This window comes from Globicephala melas, chromosome 18 (genome assembly GCF_963455315.2).
Source record: "Globicephala melas chromosome 18, mGloMel1.2, whole genome shotgun sequence".
Classification (NCBI taxonomy): domain Eukaryota; kingdom Metazoa; phylum Chordata; class Mammalia; order Artiodactyla; family Delphinidae; genus Globicephala; species Globicephala melas.
In genome coordinates, this window is record NC_083331.1 from 13465768 (window position 1) to 13493733 (window position 27966).

The following is a 27966-nucleotide window of genomic DNA, read 5'->3' on the forward strand; positions in this document are numbered from 1 at the left end:
GATGTTGCTGACTCCTTCTTACCTCACCACCAACCAATCAGAAGAAGGTCCATGAGCTGATCACACCCTCTTCGAAGAACAATGGCTGTAAAACTCCCCACTACCCACTCCAGGTCTGGACACACAGTTCTGAGGGCATTAGCCCACTGTCCCCGTTTGCCAGGCAAAGCAATAAAGCTATTCTTTTCTACTTCACCCAAAACTCTGTCTCCGAGGTTTAATTCAGTGTCGGGGTACAGAGTCCGGATTCGGCTTTAAGATCAGTCACGGATGCCAATGAAAATCTTTTCCAGAAACACCGTCACAGACACACTCAGAAATAATATTTTACAAGCTCTCTGAGTAGCCGTTAGCTCAGTTAAGTTGATACATAAAATTAACCAGTCACATTAGGAAATTGTCATATTGCAAATCTTTCTCTAAAAATATTTTAAACCTTAACTATATCATTAAGCAAAAATGTCGCAAATGATACTCAGTCAAATACCAGAAAGAAATATTATAAAATCTATTGCCTTATAATATCTAAAAGAGGGAACATTCATCTTTCTAGCTTAAATTTAGAGGAATGCCTGTCAAAAAAGAAGTCACTAAGTTAGACCATATCTAATGGATTCTTTGAGGAGTCTTTCACCTTAGTGAATTACAGAACTGGTAAAGAGATAAATTTCTGATTTTATACCCAAAGTTTGGCTGCCTTAGTCATTCCAACACAAGCACACAAGAGAAACAAATCATTCTAGTATTGATTATTTCTCAGTGAGTTTTTAACTCATATTTCTAATCTGATTTTGGATCCTTTATATAATTCATTAAGAGGCCAGTTTATTTCCACTTTATCCAGCTGGATTTACTTTTGTCCCTTCAGTTCTTGACATTTTAAATGAATGTTGACTCTGAAGTCAGTAAATGTTAGTGTACTTTGCTCCAAACCAGGTGCTAAGGCTTACAGTGAGAGAGCAATTCCTGAACCCTGATTTTCTTTAGTCTCTTATTCCCAAGTCAAAGAAAAATAAAAAGAAAGAAAGAAGAAGAATGTCTTTTGAAGAGGGATTCTTTAGTTTTAAAAAAATAATAACCTTGACCATAAAAAGCTGCAGCGAAGAACTCTGTGACTTGGCTGTGCTCTCCCTTGATGTGTTCTCACTTTCGACTTCGCTGATCCTACAGACTTTGGAAGAGCAGAAACTCTGCCACTACTTAGCCTCCTATTCTTCTGGCACATTGTCTGCAGGATCATTTCTCAACACGATGTTGATGCTTCTGTTTATTTTCTCATGTATAGCTCATCCTTCCCATCACAAATTACATCCACATGGATGAATCACAAGCTTGTAATTTTCTTTTGCTTGGTCCTTAAAGGCACCTTAGGAATTCTTCCTCTCCGCACCTGTACTTTTCATAGCATGTAAATGGACTTTAGAATCTATAAATAACCCAATCAACACTAAACACTGCTTTCAAATGCTGACAAGCTGCTATTCACTAGGTTCTCATACTGAGCCTTCATGCTGTTTACTTAAGCAAATCTTTTCTTCTTTAAATTACTCAGTATATATTCTTTGTGCTATTTATTTTGAAGTTCTGAAAAAGAAAGAGTCTGCCCACTAGTCCTTCCAAAGCAGCACTAGACGATAACATTTTACCTGGCTAATAGAACTGAGATAGCTATGTAGTCATAATGGGGATATTGTTTTTAATCACAGTTATTTGTGTAAGAACATTGTTTATATACGCTTTATGTATGCTTTCTTAAAGTTTTTATGACCCATAACAACTTTTAATATTATTGTATGAAAAACTGGAACTCTTTAATTTAGCTTAATGAAAAATCACAAATATGAAATTGTTTCATGGAAAAACATTATTGAGTGTCATAACCTTCATTTAAAACTCCTTAATGAGGAGTTACTAAACATTTCTAATTGAGAGATTTCTAATCCCTAGCAAAACTAAATCAAAATTTCTAGAGAAAAAAAAATGAAGAAATGTATGCATCATTCATGAAACGTGGGAAAATTGTCCTCCAACTACTTTCAATTTCAACAAATATTTGGTAGACATTTTATGGATGAAACAAAATGGAAGGAAATTGTTAGTGATTAATTTATAACCCCCTTTTAGGAAAACAACAACAACAACAGTGTAACGTTGGTGCAGAAGCTCTGTCATAACTTCTAATTTGAAGAAGGGGCAAAAGTGAGGGTAGATTTTGGGGGAGGGACTAAATAGTACCCTGGAGCAGCAGAAATATAATTCCTGTATATGTCAGTAAAAACCGTGACCAAAATGAATGAATAGTGATGTTAAAATTTTGAGATTAAGATTTGCCTTACAGGTGTGCGGTCCTTCGCCCCACAGCCTGTCGAGCCAGGAAGGTCCAAATTGATGTTCCTGGGGAGAGAGATTCTGTTCCGTTTAAAGTGTGAGAAATGCGATCGCGGTTAAGGATTCCTGCGGTGCGTCTTTCAGAGGCACCGTTCTGTCCTGGGGTGGTGAGATGATCACACAGTGGATGCCAGCCCGTCCCAGCCTGGCTGTGCAGTCACTGAAGCCAGGGGGACTCCTCGGGCACTCGCTGACTTTGGTCAAAGTGTTTGTGTGTGACGTCAGCTGACCTGTGGTCCTGTGAGCATCCCCCGCCGGGGCCCTGGGCTGGGAGGCGGGATCCCGTTCTCCCCTCCTGTGAAGTTGGTGTGGGGCCGGAGTAGCTGAGCGGCTACTTCAATTGTGCCCCCGGATGGAGGCGAGCGCCAGTGGGAGGGGAGCCGGTCGTGGACACACCCATCTCGACTGCAGAACGAGGCTGTTGGTGGGTTTGTGGGTGTTGGAGCTGGGCTGTCAGGTGTTTTTGGATTTAGCAGGAACATTTTCAAAAGTATCCGATGTTCTCAAATAAAAATCTTTCCTTGTGAGAAAAATAAAAAATAAAAAAGATTTGCCTTAATTCCCAATCTAGAGCATCCTCCCAGGAATATTTGAGTTACCTAAAATATATATTGATGTAAAGAATTCAGTAAAATTGCAAGAGAATAGATCAGAATTTTATCATTTTCTTTTCATTTGTATTTTACACTTTCTCTAACAGTTACACTGATTTTTTTAACATCTTCATTGGAGTATAATTGCTTTACAATGGTGTATTAGTTTCTGCTTTATAACAAAGTGAATCAGTTATACATATACATATGTCCCCATATCTCTTCCCTCTTGCATCTCCCTCCCACCGTCCCTATCCCACCATGGTCACAAAGCACCGAGCTGATCTCCGTCTTATGCGGCTGCTTCCCACTAGCTATCTATTTTACATTTGGTAGTGTATATATGTCCATGCCACTCTCTCACTTTGTCCCAGCTTAACGTTCCCCCTCCCCATATCCTCAAGTCCATTCTCTAGTAGGTCTGCATCTGTATTGTTTTTCTCTTTCTGACTTACTTCACTCTGTGACAGACCCTAGGTCCATCCACCTCACTACAAATAACTCAATTTCGTTTCTTTTTACGGCTGAGTAATATTCCATTGCATATATGTGCCACATCTTCTTTATCCATTCACCTGTTGATGGACACTTAGGCTGCTTCCATGTCCTTGCTATTGTAAATACAGCTGCAATGAACATTTTGGTACATGACTCTTTTCGAATTATGGTTTTCTCAGGGTATATGCCCAGTAGTGGGATTGCTGGGTTGTATGGTAGTTCTATTTTTAGTTTTTTACGGAACCTCCATACTGTTCTCGATAGTGGCTGCATCCATTTCATTCCCATCAACAGTGCAAGAGGGTTCCTTTTTCTCCACACCCTCTCCAGCATTTACTGTTTGTAGATTTTTGATGATGGCCATTCTGACTGGTGTGAGGTGATACCTCATTGTAGTTTTGATTTGCATTTCTCAAATGATTAATGATGTTGAGCATCCTTTCATGGGTTTGTTGGTAATCTGTATATCTTCTTTGGAGAAATGTCTATTTAGGTCTTCTGCCCATCTTTGGATTGGGTTGTTTGTTTTTTTGATATTGAGCTGCATGAGCTTCTAGTAAACTTTGAAGATTAAAATGTAAAAATTTAAAACCCTTTGTCAGTTGCTTCATTTGCAAATATTTTCTCCCATTCTGAGGGTTGTCTTTTCATCTTGTTTATGGTTTCCTTTGCCGTGCAGAAGCTTTTAAGTTTCATTAGGTCCCATTTGTTTATTTTTTATTTTATTTCCATTTTTCTAGGAGGTGAGTCAAAAAAGATCTTGCTGTGATTTATGTCATAGAATGCTCTGCCTATGTTTTCCTATAAGAGCTTGATGGTATCTGGCCTTACATTTACGACTTTAATCCATTTTGAGTTTATTTTTCTGTATGGTGTTAGGGAGTGTTCTAATTTCATTCTTTTACATGTAGCTGTCCAGTTTTCCCAGCACCACTTATTGAAGAGGCTGTCCTTTCTCCACTGTATATTCCTGCCTCCTTTATCAAAGATAAGGTGACCATATGTGCGTGGGTTTATCTCTGGGCTTTCTATCCTGTTCCATTGATCTATATTTCTCTTTCTGTGCCAGTACCATACTGTCTTGATTACTGTAGCTTTGTGGTATAGTCTGAAGTCCGGGAGCCTGATTCCTCCAGCTCTGTTTTTCTTTCTCAAGATTGCTTTGGCTATTCGGAGTCTTTTGTGTTTCCATAAAACACAGTCGTTCCAAAAAGAACGACTAACCACTATTCAAGAAAAAGATACCACTGAAAGAGTCCTAGAACCCTCAGCGGTGAGGTGGAAGCACCTCCCTGCACCACGGAGACCAAGACAGACTACACTCTGAAGGCAGAAGGGTAAGAGAATTGGCTCCACATTGACCACATTACCTGTCCCCCAGCCAGCTCAGCACCTAGCGGAGGGGTCTCCCCTGAGCCTCCAATTCCTCCAGTGGGAGAAGAGAGCCCAGGGGGGACACCCAGCCTCCCCCTAGTATTGTGCGTCACTTTGTGGGGGCCTCTACTGTGATCTTGCCCCACAGGGATTGCAGGGGAACCTGCAGAGCACAGGAAACAATTACTGACATCTCTAACTAGGGAATATGTTTTAAGATTGGCCTTTTGTTTCCCCATTTTATTCTAGAAACTGTGTGGCTCAGAATAGTGAGGAAAGACAGTAGTGCTTCCTCTCATTAGAGACGAATGGATGACTTTAAGTTGTCAAAGAGAAAAGATTTTTAAGGAAATATAAACAAACATCACAATTTTTGTCTCTGTATAAGAAACTCTCACCCAGAGATATATATGTTAAGAACTGGACAAATATTTTGAAATATTTTACTGAGCCAGTGAAACTGTGAAACATTCTCCACATAAGACATATACAATATTTATTTCACAGGAATGTCTATGTGATAAAAGATGTGAAGTATTGTTGTCTAGGTATTAGAGTTAGTCTGCTATTCTTCCAATGAATGAGTAATATCCCTCAAAGGAATTAACTAAACTTTAACTAACTTTAAAGTTTTTCCATCCTAGAAAATTTAATTTCTAGGTATATTGCAATAAGTAACATACAATAGCAATAGTAATAGTGTATCAATTACAAATTCTGTACAATATATTACCCCCAAAACTTAGTAGCATAAAATAAAACTATTTTATTATATCTCATTGGTTCTCTGGAGCAAGAATTTGGACAGAACTAGGCTGGGTGATTTTTGGATCCTTGCACTGTTGACTGAGGTCACTTATTGGTGCTTCAATGATGATGGATAGGTTTGTTTGGAGAGTGCAATACAACTCCACTTGCTTTTCTGGGGGTGGATGGAAGACTGAGTTCAGTTAGGACTGTCAACCAGAGTGCCTAAACATGGTCTCTCCACCATGGCACTTTCAGGGTACTTGGATTTCTTACATGACAGCTAGATTTCTTCACAGCTACCATCTCAGGACAACCAAGCAGAGCTGCATCACTTCCACCACATTTTCTTGGATAAAATTGAGCCATTGGGTCAGGTCAGGTTTCAGTGGCAGAGGAATTAATCTCCATGTCTTAATAGGGAGCAACAAGCTGGTATTGTGGAAGCACTTAGAGAGCGGGAGATGGTATGGCCATTTTTGGAACGCACTCTGAAAGATACAATTTGGAAACTTTTTATTACCTAAGTTTACTTAAGTAATAAGTGGCACATCTGGGACTTTAACCTAAGCCAAGCATGACCCCAAAGACTTTTCCATAGGAATTTTTAAATGGATCTGAGAGAAATAGACAGAGAGGCATAGAAACAGAGACAGAGAAAAAGAGAGAGAGAATACTGTGTTTTGAAAACTCATTTCAGATTACAAATTAAATTTTGAAATAACCAAATAGTTTGCCATTTACCTCTTATTTAAAGGTATTTATCCTACCAATGTATCATTTGAATCAAAGATCCATTAAGGTGAGATTTATTCATCTCTTTTACCTTTTATTCTTTTTTGTAGCATAGTGCCTGATGTAAAGGAAGTAATCAATAAAGATTTGATGAATAAATGAATGAACGTCATGTATAAATGCTGGCAAAGGGAAGTTAATTTGTATTTGAAAAAAATAAAGGCATAGTCTTAAGTATTTTCTAAGAAACACAACACCTTATCTTTCCTTTGTATTGCATATTAGAGCTATTACCTATGAAATTATATTCCTAGGTTCTAGATTTAAAGGGCTTAAATATATACATTCCCTTCCCCCTTCTTAACAATAACTTCACGTTAAAAATTATTTATATAGAACTATTTTTTAAAAATAGTTTGTGTGTAACAGTATGTTGGTTATTCCACATATGACATTAACTTAAATAAAATGTTTATAGTATATTAAAATGCTGCAATTAAAAGTAAAAGCAAATAGCTTACTATACCTATTTATTTAAAACTTGAGAAATTACATGATTTCTGACTTTGACTTGCTATTTAAGTTAAGTATTTTAAGGTGTATTTAATTAAAATGTATATAAATATATGTCATATGTGGAAATGTGTTTATCCAACTGTTATAATTTTTTTAAGTAACAGTTAATTTTACTCCACACTCATAAACCTTCTCCCTCTTAAAACATGGGAAATGGATAAATAGTATTTGTTTCTAAATTCTGTCAGAATTTCACAAGGCAATAGAGAGGATTTTTCCATTGCTTAGGAAGGAAGCACTTGGTATAATTTGTTTGCTCAGAGGAAATGTTTCCATATGAGAAAACACAATGTTACCATGGTGATACATCAAAAAAAGCATTTAATAAATTCAGGATGACATAAAACCTATTCTGCTTTAAAAAATAGTCCAGATTTTTAAAATATATGAAATATATGGAGAAATTTATTTTTGAAAACTGTTTATAAAGAAACTGTTTAATAAATAAAAGTCAATATTAGATTTGATCATATTTCAAGCTTATAAAAAGAAAACATTGGATTTCAAGTCAGTCTCTTTATTTCCTTTTACTACGTTTCTTAACATTGGAAAATATCTAGTATTTTGTGGGTAGTGTGAAAGGATCACATTTTATGGGTCTGTGCAGAAATATCAGAGAATATATAAATACACTATAAAATCCATCCAGCCCAGGAATTGGCGGATTTCCTTTTACTGTCTTTATCTAAAATGAGCATTATTCTGTTGACTACATTATTTTCCTAAGCCCTTAGCTGGCGGGATGAAAGGTAGCTATTCAACATGTGAGTAAGCCGGTAGAAAACGGCATTTATTACCCATCAGAACCAGAATTTGATTATTGCTAACATTTTTTTAATATAGCACTTACCTAGGGAGATAAAGGGAAGAGAGAGAGAAAAAGACAATAAATACAAAAGCAAAAATATGTGCTACACTTTGACTCCTCTGGGAGTGGAATGAACGAGTCTATAATAAAAATCACTTTCTTAGCCTCTTGGACCTGTACGCCCCATTTGGTTTTCCCAGATCAGTCTTTGTAGTCTCAGAGCCTCACGGACCATGCCAGCTCTCACAAGTTCAATGGCTTGTCTGGGTTTTAGCGACCCTGGCTCCCTAAAACCAAGCAAGAATTACTTAATCAATTGAAATTGGCTTTGAACAATTATTTCATGAATCCTTATTAAAGATAGAAATTTTCTGTGAAAATAGCTTATTTAAAAGAATATATTAGTGTACATAAGAATTCATTGTACATGGCAGGTGATGTTAGATGCTTATTGAATAAAAGAACAATCACATATAGATAAATGATTTAGAATTCAGCTAAGAGAAGAAAAGGTAGCAGTTTGGGATGATATAATAGTTGAACACAATCAGAACCTGAAACCAAGATGTAACTGCAGTTAGTTTATTTGTGTGGTGACGCCCTGAAGCAGCAGCAGGAAGTGGAGAAGAATGATGAAGCATTGAGCTCAAAGTATTTACCTTTTATACCAAAACCTCCAGTACTTTGTAAACATAAGCACATGAAGTCATCTAATACCTTTGTGATTCGTAATACCTAGATTCATAAGCTGCAATGTTCTCAGTTCCATTATTCTTAGGAAAGCCAGAAATACTAGAAATTTTTGGTTCTTTAAACACAGGAGAATTTAAAATTCCAGTGACAGAACTGAGGCCATATGATCAACCTTTACAGAAACTATAGAGGCCACAACATATGTCACAAATAAAACTCTCACATGACAACTCCTAGCAGGTGCAATTCTAATTTCTCAGCATCCTCCAGTGGCAAATAGAGTCACAGAGGTATTTTTCCAACAGTGTAAACCACTACCTGCTCACTTTCCATCAAAACATGTATTTTGTTATTTTCCTTAGAAGGGAAAACTCAGAAGAATCTTGGAATTATTTCCTTCTCTGACCAAAGTGATACTGTCATGATTATGTCTATATCGTCAATATTTTCATGGGGCATCTATTTGCAGAGAGGTTTCAAATATAATATTTCATGTAAATCAGATAGGTCCAAAGGTATTATTTTTGTTTACATTTTGGGAGTAGGAAAACCAGTAGCCCTAGAGGTTGAGTGACTTAGCTGATACCACATGGAATAAGGAAGAGTCCAAAGATTCCATATCCCAGTACCACTTGACCTCACTAACGTGGATGGACTGGATAACACCCCAGACTCTAGGGAAGATGCTTGTCCATTGTTAATTCTGTATCATCAAAGAACCTTTGTATAGGCTGAAAAGAATAAACACTTTCAGAGGAAAGTGAATATCCCTAGGACCACATTCATATCTCCAATGAAAATGCAGGGCTTAATTCATTTCTTTGTGTTGAATCAAATTAAATTCTTGCATGAAAGAATTTATCAAAATAGTCATTAGGTAGAAAGTTTTAAAAGCATAAATCCTGTGCAAATGATTGGGTCTTAATGGAGCAAGTGAAGTCATTTGTTTTCTTTGCTAAAGCTAACATCTGGTAAATTTATAGCTCACTGTATTGTAGTTTAATGGCAATAACAAAAATACTGTTATCACACCAGTGGTTGACCAATGCAAGGAGAAAATGTTATCATCCAGAAAATAATTCCCTAAGAAAATGTTTTTCTAACTGATTAGCAAAGCTGGCACATGGGGACCCTACATAATGAGGCAAATTTGTTTCTTAGCAACAGGAGAATAAAACAGATTGAAATATGATGAGTTTGACAATGACAATGAATGGGGGAAAATCAGTGTAACTTGAAAAAAATCAGCAGGAGAGAAGTTGATATTGTATAGATGAAAGCTGCAGAATGCTTTTAGTTTTAAAAGACTTTGAGCATAAATCCAGCTTGTATAGGAGTATGATATTTGTGGCAAAACAAACATCTGAAGAAAGAAAATTTGTTTTATAGAAGGAAATGTTCCACTGTCTTTCATTATATTGGAAACTCTTACAATCTAACAACCAATATATTAAGGAATGAGAGTAAAGGAATAAATCATACTTGTATGCTTTTTAGATGCTATGCTGGTGAACTCCTCAAAAAAGGAAACACATTTTACAGATTAACAGGAATTTTATTACACTAGGACGGAATTTTCACTAAAGATCATGATCTATCAAAAATGTTAATGCATTTTCTCAAAACTGATTTGAAGTTTCAGTAGAATGGGGAAATTTTAATACACAATATAAATATCTAATTCAATTCAATGAATACTTTTGATTAATAATAATAATTTACTGGGTGCTTACTATGAACCAAGCTCTCCTTCCTAATCAATTTATATACATTAGTTTATTTGATCTTTACAACACCAGTAAAAGAGACCCTTATTTTTCACATTCCACAAAGGAAATCAGACACCTAAAAAACTTTGTGGTAGGCAGAATTCTAACACGACCCCTAAGAATCCTACCCTGTTATGTGCACACTCCCTACCTCCCCTGGTGTATGTAACTTCCCTTCCCTTAAAAATAGGCAGAACAGTGAACACAACTGTTAAGTCACTTCTGTGATTAGGTTACCAATTCGTTCATTTTGTGTTAAGCAAAAGGAGTGTTATATGGGTGTACTGATCTAGTCAGGGGAATGCTTAAAAGTGACCACTTCTTGAAGGTAGAGAGATTGCAAGTGTGAAAGAGGGCCATGTTATGAGGACCTGAGGGATGCCTCTAGGAAATGAGAGCAATCCCTGCTGGCAGCTGGCAGGGTGACAGGGACCTCAGTCACACAGCTGCAAGGGGGGGAATTCTGCCCATGACCAGTGAGCTTGGACAAGGGCCTAGAGCTTTGGCAGGGAGTCTTAGCCCTGGAAGTCACCTTGATTTCACTCTGTGAGCCCTTAAGAAGAGGACCAGTACCCAGGAAAATGACATTCAGAAATTTCAAGATGATTAATGGGTGTTGTTTCAAGCCATTAAATTTGTGATAATTTGTCATGGGGCAATAGAAGAAGAATACAGTACATAAAGTTCTATCGTCATAAAGTGAGTGAGATGGAAACACAGGGCAGTCTGGTGATGGTCTTGCTTTCAAACATCTTCATATCAATCCCATATAAATTAGGGTTTTTTGTTTGTAACTTACAGAAATTGACTTCGGCTAACTGAAATGGAAATAAAAGGATTTCATTTCATATGAAATACTGAATATCTCACACAATTTTTTTTAAAAAAGGAAAGTAAAACAAACAGCTTCAGGAAGAAGAAGACAGAAGGCAGTTCCGGAATCCCTGCTTGAAGATCTGCAGTCTTTGGGAGAAGCTGCTGTTGGGAGATGGCTGTTTCCACTGCTTCGATCATGAAGCTTAAGATTGAGACTCCTTGGAAAGACAGGCTGACCGCCACACCTCGGTCACAGCCTCACACCTGCAGACAGAGGGGCTGGAAGTGTGATCAACAATCTTCTAGGATCACGAGAAGCAGGAGGAAAGGAAGTAATCCTGGACTGCTTTTCATTTCTATTTGGGAAGAGTTGGGAGATATTAGGGTTCTCCAGAGAGGTAGCACCAGTAGGGTGTATATATAGAGATTTCTTTTAAAGAATCAGTTCTACAATTAGGGGGAACTGACAACTCCAAAATCTGTAGAGCAGGCTGACAGGCTGGAAATCCTGGCAAGAGTTAATGCAAGTCTTAAGTCCAAAAGCAGCCTGGAAGGCAGAGTTCTTTCCTCTTTTGGGGACTCTCAGTCATTTCTCTTAAGGCCTTCAATTACCTAGATGAGGCCCACACACATTATGGAGGGTAATCTGCTTAGCTCAAAGTCTACTGATTTAAATGTTACTCACCTCCGAAAAATACCTAGACTGGTGTTTGGCCAGACAACTAGGAACTGTAGCCTAGCCAAGTTGACACATAAAATTAACCATCACAGGGGGTCTTGTAAAAGTTGGGGGGGAGGGGCTTCCCATGCTTCCACATGGGACTTACTATACGACAACCCTTTATTCTGGTCCAGGGAACCAATGAAAGGATTCTGAAAGTTAGAGAGGATGTCTTTCTGTAAGGAATGTCACAATATTATCAAAGTTTGCATGGAAAGTTATATGAACACCATAAATATTTAGCTTTTGCAAATTTACATTAATAGGAAAAATAAACTACTTAATTGAATTTTCAAACTGAAGGTGAAAAAATATCGCTATCATGATGAAACATTTATCTGAAAATTCCTTTCACCTTATGTCCAATTTACTACTCATATTAATTGAGTAAGCGTCATGCATGAAGAAGCATTATAGTAGATTTAATAGGATTTGATCAAAACATCCTTGGGGTGCTTCCCTGGTGGCACAGTGGTTGAGAATCAGACTGCCAATGCAGGCGACACGGCTTCGAGCCCTGGTCCGGGAAGACCCCACATGCCATGGAGCAACTGGGCCCGTGAGCCACAACTACTGAGCCTGCGTGTCTGGAGCCTGTGCTCCGCAACAAGAGAGGCCACAACAGTGAGAGGCCCGCGTACCGCCAAAAACAAAAACAAAAACAAAAAATCAGTAACAGATTTTCAACTAACTGAGATTCTCAAGAATAAAAGAAAGATGAGTCTGTCTGTAAACTTACTCTTCCCAAGCTTCGGTGAGTGTTTTTGTATCTGAGCTGCTGTTACCAAGGTTAGGATGATCAATAGCTAAACCACCCAGCCCTCAACCTTCCACGTTGCATCATGGTTCCAACAGTTCTCCAGGTAGGAAGCAACCGTGCTGAAGCAGAGGTTTTATTGTTTGTTTATGTTTGTTTTCAAATTACAGCTTGAGACTTCAGCAGATATTTTCAGAAGCTACTCTATTTAGTTCCAAAGCCAAAGGCACCATGATTTGCTTGATGAGTTCTGAATTTCTATTGAGTGGGCTGTTTCCAAGCAGGTGAATGGAGGATAGAACCTTCGTCTTTTTCATAGCAAAGGAAATTTAGGACAAAAATCTGCCTGCAGTGTGTGCTATTCTCTCAACTAGAGGATCTCTACTCTTAATTAATGTCACTAATAAATATATATTTATTTGATTTGGGGTTGTATTCTTTTATCTGATATGAGAAAATCCTTTTCTTTCTGAGAAAGGAGGCATAATATTAATTTGCTTTTAAGTTATCCCCAAAATGCAAACTAAACCCACACAGTGTGGAGAGTGTGAGTCAATCACATAGAAGACTCCTCCCCTCACTTCCCACCTCTCTCACTCTGGGGCCAATTTGCATGATTCTTGGGCATCTGAATTCTATAATTGAAAAAGAATAAGTTTTTGAGTCAGAGAGGCCATTGTTCAAATCCTGACCCTACCATACACTGCTAATTAACTTTGGACAAATTATTTAGCCTCTAAAATTTGTGACTGCTTTCTCTCCACCTGGCATAGTTTGAGGCCTTCTGTAGGATCAGATTTGGGTATAAAGGGTACAAAGTCCCTGTCCTCATGGAGCTTACATGCTGATGCATGTCTATAGAAATTAGTGTATAACACCAAGTAGCAATATGAACAAAGAAGAAAAGCAAAGCTGAAGAAGAGAGTGGTTTAAGGACTATTTTTTTAAAGGCAGTCTAAAGGGATTTCTCTAAGAAGGTGAGGCAGAAGAAAGAGGAGGTGCAAAGTCCCTGGGGTAGAATCATGTTGGTGTATCCATGCATCAACAAGACAGGCAGTATGGTTGAAGCAGACTTAGTGAGGGAGACTAATACTGTGCACATGTGTAAGTCAAGTGTATTAGTGTCCTATTGCTGTGTAACAAACAAACACAGACTTAGTGGCTTAAAACAACACAAACTTACTCTCTCATAGTTTCCATGGATCAGAAGTCCAGGCAGAGCTGAACTGTGTCCTCTGCTCAGGGTCTTACGAGGCTGTAATCAGTGTTGGCCAGGCTGCATTCTCATCTCAACGCTTGACTGCCTAAGAATCCACTTCCAGGTTCATTCAGGTTATTGGCAGAATTTATTTTCATGCACGTGTGTGACATTTCCTCATTTTCTTGTTAGTTCTCAACTCCTAGAGGCTGCCCTCAGGTCCTTTCCCGGTGGCCCCCTCAGTAAGCAATTCACAAAATGGCTGTTTGTTTCTTTAAAGCCAGCACAAGAATTATCCTCAAGAAGGGCCCTGTCCCTCTTCAAATGGATTTTATCTGATCAAGTCAGGCCCTCTGTGATGATTTCCCTTGTGATTGATTCAAAATCAACTCATCTGGGATCTTGATTATTTTTGCAAAATCCCTCCACATTTACCATATCAAAAGATACAGTAACTTTATCAAAAGAATGATGGTCCAGGGCTTCCCGGGTGGCGCAGTGGTTGGGAGTCCGCCTGCCGATGCGGGGGACGCGGGTTCGTGCCCCGGTCCGGGAGGGTCCCGCGTGCCGCGGAGCGGCTGGGCCCGTGGGCCATGGCCGCTGGGCCTGCGCGTCCGGAGCCTGCGCTCCGCGGCGGGAGGGGCCGCAGCAGTGAGAGGCCCGCCTACCGCAAAAAAAAAAAAACAAAAAAACAAAAAACAAAAAGAATGATGGTCCACCATAACATCTACGAGTCCCACTCACTCTTTTTTTTTTTTAATAATTTTTTTTTTTTTTTGGCTGCACTGGGTCTTCATTGCTGTGCCCAGGCTTTCTCTAGTTGCGGCGAGCGGGGGCTTCTCTTCGTTGCGGTGCGCGGGCTTCTCATTGCGATGGCTTCTCTTGTTGTGGAGTACGGGTTCTAGGCACAGGGCTTCAATAGTTGTGGCTCGTAAGCTCAGTTCTAGAGCGCAGGCTCAGTAGTTGTGGCACACGGGCTTAGTTGCTCTGCGGCATGTGGGATCTTCCCGGACCAGGGCTTGAACCCGTGTCACCTGCATTGGCAGGCGGATTCTTAACCACTGTGCCACCAGGGAAGTCCCCCACCCACTCTTAAGGCAAGGGGATTAAATAGACATGTACACCAGGAGCCCGTGTCTTGATAGCCATCCTGGTATTTAGTTTACCATATCAAGGTACAGACCTTAGATTTTATATTAAAGGGATGGAAAGTCATTAGAATCAGAGATGATTTGCAGGACAACAACATGATTAAGTTAACAATTTTAAAGGATTACCCTTGCTGCTCTGTGGAGAATTTACTGTAGGGCTATAAGAATAGAGGCAGTGAAAAGATCAGGAGGTTTGTTCAATGGTGCAGGAAATAAATGATGAGAGCTTGGACTACTGTGATAATGATGAGAAAGGAGTCAGATTTTTTATATATTTTGAAAACTGAAGATGGCAAGATCTGATAGTGAATAGGATGTGGAATGATAATTATATCAGAGGGTTGAAATGAGAATTAACTGAGATGATGTATGTATACAACATGTAGGCGATGCTAAACAAATGTTACCTTTCATTAATACTTTATAGCGGGCTTCTTTGGTGGCGCAGTGGTTGAGAGTCCGCCTGCCAATGCAGGGGACACGGGTTCGTGTTTCCAGACCGGGAAGATCCCACATGCCGCGGAGCGGCTGGGCCCGTGAGCCATGGCCGCTGAGCCTGCGCGTCCGGAGCCTGTGTTCCGCAACGGGAGAGACCACAACAGTGAGAGGCCCGCGTACCGCAAAAAAAAAAAAAAAAAAGAAAGAAAGAAAGAAAAAAATACTATATAGAATTATAATTATTAGTTAGAGGAGACATTTTTTCTTTAGAGAATCTCATAGAAAAGAGGATTAGCACCCTGATAGAATTTAGACATCTATAGCATTTATTTTAACTCAAGACTTGAGGTCATTGTAGATGAAGAAAAGAGCAGTGAAAATTAGGCTATAAAAAAGTTCATTTCTTCTCACTGAAACTTCAGTGTACAGTATTATTCCTTTTGCTTTATGGTCGACCAAAAAAAAGGGGAGAGTGGTGATTGGATGTAAGATTCAACCAGCATTTAATTGCCCTCTATAATTTAATCTGGCTTGTGTCCAGAAGTGACAGGTTGTACCAGAGGAAAATAGTTCCTTTCACGTGTGAGAGAACCTGTGAGAGAGAAAAAAGTTATGGGTTCAAATCTCAGTCTCTGGAGTACCACTAAAGTAAAAGGGTTTATCAAAACAGCCATATCCATGGGTCTCCAGGCTCCAGCCCAGAACCGTACTTCAGAATCTCCATTATGTTTGTAAACAAGAAACCGAAAGAAATAAGCCAGCTCTCTCCCTAAAGGATGGCTTAAGTTTAATGAGTCTGTGGCAGTAAGAGCTTTTAACTTCTGAGTACACCAGTTTTTAGAAGACACTTTCACGTTATGAATATGATATATTCAGGACGGCTTGTCTGTATCCTTTTAGAAACAAAGATAATTGTAATTTTTAAGGTGAGAATTATAAAGATAGTTTCTCTTACTGGCTTTTTAGGAAAGACATCCTGATATTCAGTAATAAGAAATATTGATTGATGGCTTCTAATGTCCAATACATAGACACTATGCTATTAAAACGAACTTTGCAGCTGGAGAGAGGGAAGAGGTAGAAAATACCTGAGTGATTAGCTTTATTAGTAGTGGTCACCAGAATGACACCCTGCTGGCTTTCTGAATAGAGATGCTCAATGCTGTGCACATAAAAAAATTACCAAGGTCTGGCTCTTGCTCCAATAGATGATGACCTAATTAATCTGGGGTAGATTCTGGGGATAAGCATAGTTTTAAACTTTGTTGCTCAATTTGTTCCAGCTTTGGCCAACAAGAGCTCTTTCAGATGGCTCCCGTGCCCCTTGACGTATTCCCATCGTCAAGTGTTTTTGGAGCACTTTCTTATTTTCTTTTGCTATAAAATGCTCCATACTCATCTTGTGTATTCCCTACTCCAACCTTAGAATCAGCCATTTCTCCAAGTAGCTCTGGTTCCTTTTATTGGAAAATGGTATTAAAAAATGAGATCTGCAACTGCTATTAGGAGTGGCATTAATTCTAAACCTTAGCTGAAAGAACAAGGAAGGTATGCGAGTATACTAATCCATGTATATGCACGTATTTATAAATATTTCTACATATATATCCTTCTGTATCTATATTAAGCTAAACATTAACTCATACTGATGTCTCCATTTATAGCCCAGTACCACATGGATTATTCTAGCCTTCCACCTTGCTTGTCTATAACCTTCCATTTCAACAGTGAGAAACCTAGTTTTCACCATCCTTTATCCATTCACTTAATTGTTCCATTCCACTATATATGTATAGTGGTTTGAGAATGGTTACCTTGGGAAACAACTTTACCAATTAGAGTACAGAGTTTATGTTCCTTTCCTCTTGCTTTTAGTCTTGGAATCACCATTCATTTCCAAGGTTACTTAGGTAAGCATCTTTTCCTCTCACAGTCTTCAGTGAGGTTGTTTCATATATATCTGTAATATAGTTATTTCTTTTGTCAATGTCTGCATTCCATCCTGAGATTTCTGACCTCCTAAATGTCTTTTTTTTTAAGATTTACTCTTTGTGCTATAAAGTTCTATTTTTTTTAAAGTGATTCTTAACCCTTTTTCGTTTGTTTGTTTTTATTGTGGTAAGAACCCGTAACACAAAATCTGCCCTCTTAGCAAATTTTTAAGTGTACAGTACAATATTGTTGACTGTAGGTACAATGTTGTTGACTGTAGGTACAACATTGTAAAGAAGACCTCTAGCATATATTCATCTGGCTTAACTAAAACTTTATGCCCATTGATTCATAACTTCCACATTTCCCCTACTTCCAGCCCCTGGCAATCACAATTCTGCTCTTTGAGTCTATGAACTTGACTGTTTTAAATACCTCATATAAATGGAATCAAGTAGTATTTATCTTTTTTTTTTTTTTTTGCGGTACGCGGGCCTCTCACTGCCGTGGCCTCTCCCGCTGCAGAGCACAGGTTCCGGACGCGCAGGCCCAGCGATCATGGCTCACGGGCCCAGCCGCTCCGCGGCACGTGGGATCCCCCCGGACCGGGGCACGAACCTGTGTCCCCTGCATTGGCAGGCGGACTCTCAACCACTGCGCCACCAGGGAAGCCCTATTTATCTTTTTTTTACTAGCATATTTCACTTACAATAATATCCTCAAAGTTCATCCATGTTGTTGCATTTTGCAGAATTTCATTCTTTTTTAAGGCTGAATAACATTCCATTGTGTGTATATATATCAAATTTTCTTTATCCGTCAGTGGACGTTTGGATCTGGGGGGCGGGAATTTTTTAGATTCTTTTTTTCTCTTTGCATGTTATTTGGGAAGTTTCTTCAAGTTCACTGATTCTTTCCTCAACAATGTCATGCTTACTTATTTGCCCATTGAAAGCATCCTTCTTTTTTGCTACTTTTAAATTTTTTTCTAGCATTTCATTCTGATTCTATCAAATAATTTTCATCTCTCTGCATACATTAGCCATCTGTCCTAACATGTTGTTTACTTTTCTCACTAATGCCCATAACATTTTAATCACAGTCATTATTAATTTAATTCTGTCTGATCATTCCAATAGCTTTTGTATTTGAGTCTGGTTCTCATGATTGCTTTGTCTCTTCAGACTATGTTTTTTCTTGCCTTTTGTCACACATTGTAAATTTTCTGTTGAGAACTGACTTGTATTGGGTAACAGGAACTGAGATAAGTAGGTATCTAGTATGAGAATTTACTGTAAACTGGCTAGGAGTTAGGCTGTGTTTAATGTTAGTTGTAGCTATAGGTATTGTTAAGTCCTCTGGTGTCAGAATTTTTGTCTCCCTCTTGCTTTAGGGCTTCCCTATATATTGCTCCTCAGAGAGAATCTGTGCTTTCATCTCTTAGCTGCAATCCACTGTTATTATACTGGATTCCCATCAGTGATGTGGGAAGTTGTGGGAAGGAGAAGCATTCTATAACCTTCCTTTTATCCTCAGTCTATTAGTGAACCTCTACCTCAAGGCTGTGGTGTTTCTGTCCTTCCTCCCATGGTGTAGATTTTCTCTCCACTGAGCCCTGCTTCTGTCCCTGGCCACAGAATTTTCTATCTGTTTTCTTAAAGCTCTAGCTCTGTTAACTATACTTTGTTTGTTGATATAGTTGGTTGTTTGGTCATTTCTTCCCCTCCTGGAGTGAAATAGAAAGCTAGAAGGGAGCAAAGTTGGGGAGATTCCTTTCCCCTGCCTGGAGTAAAGTTTCAGAATCACGCCCTGGCAAAGTCCTTTCTCCCGAGAGTGAGCCTTTTTCATGAAGTCTCTGAGAGTGTTTCTCAAATCTTCTTCCTGGCAGAGACATGTGGGTATCTTTCTGAGAGCTTCACTATGAGAACCCGGAAGGATTCCTAAAGAGAAAGCTCATGAGAGTGTGGAGAGGTCTCACTAAAACAGCTCCTGGGGGGGTTTCACTCTCATGCTAGCCCACACTTTGCCTCCAGCAATTCATCGAAATTACCACACAAGTATTCCTACCATTCTTCTTTGTTTGATGAAGTTTTTGGAAGTGAGGAGTAACAGATAACAAAAGGAAAAATGTTTATGGCTTGATATTTACCAACCTAAGAACTCCTTGGTATGTCTAATAGGCCCTCTTTTTTCCTCTGCTCCTGTAACCACAGGACAAGCTCAAACTGGTCGCGCTCTGTCGATAACAGGATGTCTAGTTGCCTTGCAGATACAGCAAAACCAAAACTGCAAGTCTTGTAACCAGGGCAGGCACAGAGGAGGAAAGCCCTCCTCGAATAACACTTGGAACATGTGTTTCCTCCCCAGAGCCAAGAAAGCTAGAACATTACTGGAACCTGAAAGCTGGAACCTTTTCAGAAAGGAGGGGTCTCTTGTGCAGGAAGATCTGGTGCCGAAATCCACCATTCCATACATGGCTCTCCAATGCAAAGAGTTTAAAAAAAGAAAAAATAGTTTAACGCCCTCCAGTGGAAACCTGCCCTGCCAGCACTTGCGCATACCAGCCTCTTTTTCCTAACTCATAAAAGATTGACCCAAGGGCTTCCCTGGTGGCGCAGTGGTTGAGAGTCTGCCTGCAGATGCAGGGGACGCAGGTTCGTGCCCTGGTCCGGGAAGATCCCACGTGCCGCGGAGCGGCTGGGCCAGTGAGCCGTGGCCACTGAGCCTGCGCGTCCGGAGCCTGTGCTCCGCAACGGGAGAGACCACAACAGTGAGAGGACCGCGTACCGCAAAACAAGACAAAACAAAAAGATTGACCCAAGCCCCAGATCCAGGGGACAGATTTGAGACCTGCCTCCTGTCTCCTTGCCAGTGGATTCTCAATAAAGCCCTTTTCTTTTCTCAAAAGCTTGTGCAATAGTGTTGGCTTCTATGTGCGTTGGGCAGCAAGCCTCTGCTTGGTAAGACTCCCTTCCAAACCCCTTGGGCACTGATCTCAAGGTACTCATCCTCAGGAGGATGAATGGGGAAACACAGCAGTGGAAAGCAACTGTGCGCTCTGGTAAATCCGTTACAAGTGTGTGGGACAGTGACCACCTCCTTTGAGTCCCTCAGGCTAGTTGCCTCTAAAAATAACCTCTTATCTAGACTTCAGGGTATTCTACAAATAGTACCATTTTCTTTGTGTGCCACGATGTGAAAAATGTTGGAAAGGACTGCTTTGACAACACTGAATTTGGAAGAATGCCAAAAGGATGTGTGTTTTCTGCCAGGGCATGGCTGTTGTCCCAATAGTTTAAGGTAATGGGAAATAGAGAAATTTTCTCATTTCTGCCACTGACTCAGTGTAATTTTGAGTAAATAACTTCAACACTGTGAGTCTCTATACACGAAAGGGCAAGAAGAGATCATCTCTAAGATTTTAATGTTCTTTGTATTTGTGGACAGTTTATACAATAAATGCAAGAACAGACATAAAATTGAGACGTGAACTAGATGCCAACAGACCTAGCTAGGTCTATGGCATATTTTGTACAAAGTGGCTTCCTTAGGATTTATGAATCTCACCCAAATGGTGCCTTTTTTTTATATATAGCTTTTAGCATTTACTTGTCTATTTAAAGCAAATGTCAAGAGACTGATTTCAGACCACATCTCACCATACAATGTGTTCATCAGTAGCAAAATCTCTCTGAAGGTCAATCTGAAAGAGAAGGCAAATTGGATACTTTAAATAAGAGCTGCTAAAGTAGATATGAGTAATTACAGACAATGTAAGAACGAGTTAAGTAGATTTATTTTTAAAAGAATGCAAGCTGGAATATTCTGCGAATGCTTTTAATCATTTTTTTTATTAAATGGCTGGATCCATTTAATATAAAAGAAAAGAGAACATTTTATCTCAAGAAGATGATTAGGATATTTTATTAGTAGTCCTTAGATTGTAGCCGGTTCATCTTTAGACATGAACTCAACCCAAAAAAACCTTGAGAAGATGCTCAGTATTCATTATATACTTCCTAAGTTCTAAGAGAAAAAGGATAAAGTTGTATCAAAAAAGTTTAGGGGAGATTCATAATACTTCTCTTGCATTTGTTTTGCCAGAGGGCTCTAAATATCTTGAATGATCTCTGTCTTCAGAATAACTTTTCTGGGAAAAGATACCTACAACAAGTAGTATAGATAAGCGTTGATTAAGAACCAAGACAAAAAAAGAGGTAATATAAAAATAATCAAAGAATTTGAAAAGGCAATTCAGAAAAAAGGAAACCCAATGGCTAATTGTATATGAAAAGATATTTGCATCAGTAGTAATTGAAGAAAAAAATCTAAAAAGTAGTGAAATACCATTGCTTAATAATCAGATTCACATGCAAAGAAAAAGCAAAAACTGTTTTTAAAACTTTGGTAACAACATTTTTGTGAGGTTATGGAGAAAAAGGAAATCTAACATTTACATTGCAAATGGTACGTAATCAGGTACAACCACTTTGGAACAACTTGTCAATGTTTAGAATATTTGAGAATGGCTGCCCATGCATAAGAGAAGACATTTGTGGAACTATTCATTGCAACAATTCTTGAAATAAAAAAGTGAGAACAAGCTGTGTTTACACAGAGAACGGATAAAATGAACTGCCTATGTCTGTATGTATCAATATGAATGTGTTAAAGGGTATTACGTTCACGATATGGGGTTACTTTTGGATAACGGAAAGGAACTGTGACTAAGAGGACAAAAGTGACATCCACTCCTTCTATATAATGTTTAATTTATTTCATAAAAATATGCAGCAAAGTACAAAATTCAAACGTTAATAAATCTTGATAGTGGCATATATATAGACATAAAATTCAGTAAGAAAAAAATGCAGATGTGTGACTGAAATGACTGAATTAGCATTTTATTTTTGTAAATCCTGATGGCTTGAATGTATTCATGTATCTGTGAAATGACTATTATCCCCGGGATTCAATTTATATTAGATTTGATACAGCCATACACATAACCTTAGTCTTTTGGCTAGGTCTCTTATTCTATTAATTTAGCATATTACTGCCTCTGTCAAATGACTGGATATATTGTTTTCATTGATTCATAATCGAGCTGCAAATTACCTCACAAGAATGAAGGACCATATGCAAATCTTCTATCACTGTTACAGCTGAACAGCTGTTTACTCACAGATGCAAACAATGTTTATGGTGTCTTTCGTACCACATAGACTAGTCTAGTTTTCATTATCCTGTTAATTGTTTTGTATATAAAATTGCCTACTGTCTATATTCACTTGGGTACAATATCCAAATCTAAAAGTGTACTATCTCTGAGCCTTTTTTTTTTTTTTTTTGTCACAAGGGAAAATCAGACCAATGCTCACCTCTATGTGTGTTGTTTTCTCTCCAAGTAGGATATATGTTGCCATCTTTTATTGCTGTCATCTTGGTGATTCTTTGATGGGAGGGCTCAATTAATTAAAATACATTTAATGAGCCCTAAGTATGACATTCACTGTACTAGCTTCTAGGAATATAATGAACAAAATTCAGACCCTGTGCTGAAGAAGTTAATAATAGCCAGGTTATAGTTACTAAAATATCTGCCCAGCTACTTTCTGAGAGGAAGACAGTGCAATTAGTCTAAAACATTTTATGCCTTTTCTTTTCCGAAACTCCTAGGCATTTCATTAAACGTTAATGAGAGTTTGAGTCAATATTAACTAAGTTACCAGAAAGATAATGTGATAAAGTAAAATAAATCTACATGAATTTCTCTGAAAATGATTATTAATGACTATTAACTTGGGCTAAACAGAATAAAATAAAATTTAAAACAATTAAATGTAAGTATAGGATCAGCAGATAATGTCCCTGTGCAGAAAAAAACCAAAAGGCATTTAAGGCAGTGGAGACCCCTTAAAGAGTGTCAGGAGGGTTACCATTCCTGGTGGCTGGTGGACAGTTCTAAGATATCTATTAAAAACTTGGGAGCTTCTTTGACTCTGAAAGAAAAATTTAACTCTGATTACACAGAATGCAGTGAAGACATAATCTCTATAGAGAGTTCCAGCCATTTTTCTCCCAAATAGACAGATGGCCTCCCAAGACACTTAGTACATTCACAAACTTTAGCCCAGAATTTACAGAGAAAGAAAAATGTATTCAATTACAACCAAAGATACTAATATCATTAAACCTCAAATTTAAATGCTTGTAAAGGGTTGGCTTAACTTGTTTCTCATGTGTAAATTCAAATACATTTGATCTGAAAGAGTTATTATGATTTCTATTCTTTCTACTAATTATTTTTCATTAAATTCAAATAAATTTAGTCTGAAGTAGACATGATTTTCATTCTTTCCATCAAGATATTTTTTTCCGTGAACTATTTGAGTGGGTTCCAGTGTCTTTTATCATTTATTAAAGAAAAGAACACGCACATTTTCGTGTTTCATTGACAACTGAAAGCACATTTAGGCATACTTATAAAATGACACAAGGCGATCAAAAATGTCTAATAAAAACCATGGGACTATTGAGTTTACATTTTTCAAAACTGTATTCTTTGTTTCAAAGCTGCCTTAATACAATCAGGTCAAGATGCTTGTGAGGCGCTCCCAGTCAACTGGCTTCACTAATGAAAGCAAATATATCATCTAAAATCCAAGCATCCTAAAAGCAGACGTTACCTCCCTGACATATCCATGAGTAAACAGACTAGATAGCAAGGGAAGAAACTGATCGTTTGCTCCATTAAGTTGTGTGGGGCTGACAAGGTCAGCATGACACCTCCTTGCATCATAGTCTCAGATGCAACTTGAAGCAATTAAAGAAGAAAAGATGTGAGTTATGAATTCGGCTGCACCAGGGAGTTTGAGTGAAGCAGAGGGGTCGACTGAAAGAGTCAGTGATCTGAAAAGCAGGTCCTTGTTGCCCGATATTTTATTGCATTTCTGACAACAATTCATTTTAACAATTGTTAAACTGTTAACCATTTTTACATAGGAACTGCCTCGTGATAATACCTGCTGTGCTTTGGGGATAGCTATAACAATTAAATGGATGGAGCACAAAGAAGCAGATGGGGTTATCTATTTCAATCTGCTGCTTTGAGACAAATAAGTTTAGTATGTGCACCTGAAAATACGTATTTTATAATTACTATTACCAATTCTCAGTTAATAGAGGGAATTTGTCCAATTTGTGTATATTATTCTTTTCTTTAGCTTTTTCTGTATCTTGTTTGTGATTTTAGGTTTAGAGCATTTCAGCTGCGCATCAAGATGTCTACTGGAGGTTAGTAAGTAAAACCAGAGTGTTTAAATTTCATTTACTCGGGAGCCTTGTAAACATTTGTGGAATATTAAATATATTTGAGGGCATAGGTATTGATAATTGATTTTTATGTACTCTGCATGATACATTTTATATGCTCATAGTTTGTTGAGGTTCTTTACATGTATGATCACTAGATATGTTGATCTGCTGTTTTCTTTCGTAATATCTTCATATTAGGGTAATATCAGCCTAACTGAATGACTTAGGAAGAAATGTCTTCTTTTCTGGCAGACATTGTACAAAATTCCTATTATTTCTTCTTTTAATTGTTGGGGGATTCAGTTGGTGCTTTCCTTTCCATAAAATTTATTCAGATGCTCTATTTCTCCTGTATGTGAGTTTTCGTAGTTTGTGTTTTCAAGTAATTGGTCCATTTCAAAAAAAAAAAAGCTGTTCATAACATTCTTTACTATCTTTTTAATGTTCAAGGCATCAGTATTGACTCCTCTTTCGTTTTTGATATTAGTAATTTGTGTCTTCTCCCTTTTTGTCTTGGTTAGCCTGGCTAGCAGTTTATCAGTTTTATTGGTATTTTCACCTGTTTACTTCATTGATTTCCTTTATTGATTGTCTGCCTTAAATGTCATTGATCTGTGCTCTAATTTTTTTTACCTTTTGCTTTAGGATTAAATTACTATTTTTTTTTTAGTTTCCTTGGTAGAAACTTAGATTATTGGTTTTAGACCTTTCCTCTTTTCTAATATATGCCTTTAATAATATAAATTTCCCTCAAAGGGCTGCTTTTGCTACATCCCACAAAATTTGATTGTCATATATTTATTTTCATTTAGTTCAAAATATTTTTAAAATTTCTCTTGCATTGACAAATATGTTATTTAGAAGTGTACTCTTTAATCTCCTAATATTGGAGGATTTTCCAGCTACTTTCTGTTAATATTTTCTAGTTTAATTCATTGTGGCCTAAGAACATACTTTATATGATTTCTATTCTCCCTATTAAAGTGTGTTGAAGTGTTATAGAATGAGTACCATCACGGTGGATATTCCACATTAGATTGAAAGAACGTGTTTTCTACTGCAGCTGGATCAAGTACTCTATAAATGTTAAGTAGATCCAGTTAGTTGATGGTACTGTTTATTTCAACTATATTCTTACCAATTCTTTGCAAATATCAAATACTAAGAATTATGTTGAAGTCTCCAACTATAACAGGAGGGTTGTCTCTTTCTCCTTGCAGTTCTATCAGTTTTTGCCTCGTGTTTCGATGCTTTGTTCTTAGGTGTATACATGTTAAGGATTTTTATGTCTTCTTGGAGAATTGACTCTTTTATCATTATATAATGCCCTTCTTTATCTTTGATAATTTTCCTAGCTCTGAATTCTGTTTTGTCTGAAATTAGTATAGCTACTCTAGCTTTCTTTTGATTAATGTTAACATGGTATTTGTCTATCCCTTTACTTTTAAACTGTGTCTTTATATTTAAAGTGAATTTCTCATAGACAACACGTAGTTGGGTCATGGAGGTCAATCTCTTCCATGATGCATGGCTTCTATTTGCTTTTCCAAACATTTATTTCCTTTTAACACACTTAACCATCTAAAAAGACTGGACCTCTGGCCATATAAAGGACCACGACAAATTGTAGTTGCTAGCTCATGTTCTTCTGTTTCATCTGTCCTTGTCAAACTCTTACCCAGCCTTTAGGCCTCAGACCAAACATCATTTCTCCATAAATAGCTCATGATTACGTCAACTTTCTTTAAATTGTCATAGGACTTTTCCTTTATCACTCTTATAGGTTTTTTCAGAAAGGCAGTTGAAAACCACAGACTATAATCCAGCAGGATGACCAAGATTGACAATACAGATTTTGGAACGTACCATATAGAAGCAATAAATGAAAGTACTAGAGAGAAGTGATTATGGTTTTGTCGATAAACAGTTTAACTAGCATATTTAATGTATGCTATCCTAGTCTATATTAGGGCCTGCAAAATAGAAGATACCAGGCTTGAAATATATAATAAAGTAAGCCCAATCACTCAGTAAATGTAGTTCAATCCAGTAACTGCGATCTTGTTAATTTTTGTGATAATTGCCCATTAAAAAGACTGCCTATTCCATACTTGGTAAACCCTTGATTTAAAGTTTACTGTTTTTTATAACTTTTGGAGAAAACTTAAACATAGTGAAAAAGACTTTCTCCAGATCTTCACAGGATTTTCTTACTAAAACATGGTTATGATTACTTATTCATCCATGCATTTATTCCCTTGACTTTTGAGCACATATAATGTGCAAAGCTCAGTGGCAGGAATTGGAAGTGGGAAAAGACTGGTGAGTTCAAAGAACAACTGCTTTGGTTGACTAGACCATGGATTTCCTGAAGAGAAACAGAGACAGGAGTTCCAAGGCCAAATGAAGTCAGACGATAGAGGACCTTAGAAAATTATGCAAAGGATTCTGATTCAAAGGGAAAGTAATACAACCTTTGATCAGGGAAATAAGATGATTAGGGATATGATTTAGAAAAAAGTGTGAGTAATAGAGGCAGAAGATTGGAATCCAGGGAAATACGCAGGCAACTATCTTAACTATGGGATGGAGTGATAGTACAGTGGAAAGGGAAAGAAAAGGAGAGATTTTGAGATCTAGGTATTCCAGAACTGTAATTTGGAAACTGATTAGATTCATGGGGCACGAGCAAGGTCAGATGCAAAATTTGCAGGGCCCCAGTGCAAATGAATGGTGTCTAAACTGTGGAGGCCCCTGTTCAAAAGGCAGGGAGAAAGTACAGTTGACCCTTGGACAGCCTGTGTTTGTTGGGCCCTTCTCAGCAGAGGGCCTCGTATGACTGCACAGGTCACGTGCTCACAGATCTGGCCTTGGGCACCAGGAAAAGGGAGAGTCAGATGATTGTGGGCACTGGTACCAGAGTGATGTTGTGAAGGTTAATAGAAACCAGTTCTTGAAGAATTCATTTTGAAGTGGTAGGAATGGAGACAAGCAGAAAGTCATGAGTTCAGTTTTAATAAACAACTGAAAGAGGGAGAGAAAACACAAAACTACCCCAAGTTTAAGCAATCAGCACTTCCTATGGAGACTCATTTGCCAGAAACAAGCAACTATACAAACAACTCCTTCCTTTTTTCCACTTATTTTTGCCCTTTCTGTCTTGGGCTCTCTTTTCAGCTTGAGTCTCTCCTCCACCTCCCTTTTACAGGGATAGAATAATTCTGTTTCAAGGCAGTTTTAAAACTGTCTTCAAATTCTCTGATACTCCTCTGAAAGAAATCATGACTGAAGCCAATAAAGCACTGGGACACCCAGAAGCCTGTATTTTCTGCCTGTTTCCCTTGGAATACCTTCTCCAGGTGCCTCTGGGGTCACCACCTCTCAGAACACAGAGCCCTGCTGTAAGAAGCCCGAGGCACATGGGGGGGGGTAGATGTGGAGGTGCCCCAGGCTAT

At 38.1% G+C, this 27966-nt stretch overlaps 1 protein-coding gene across 1 annotated transcript in view; it reads left to right on the forward strand.

The window, feature by feature from the left end:
• UFM1 (ubiquitin fold modifier 1) overlaps positions 1–27966 on the forward strand; it is a 163824-nt gene that overhangs the window by 86183 nt on the left and 49675 nt on the right. Inside the window, exon 4 of the mRNA XM_060287709.1 lies at positions 24450–24490. Coding sequence (XP_060143692.1) covers positions 24450–24490 — 41 coding nt within the window. The remainder of the gene's footprint in view (positions 1–24449; positions 24491–27966) is intronic.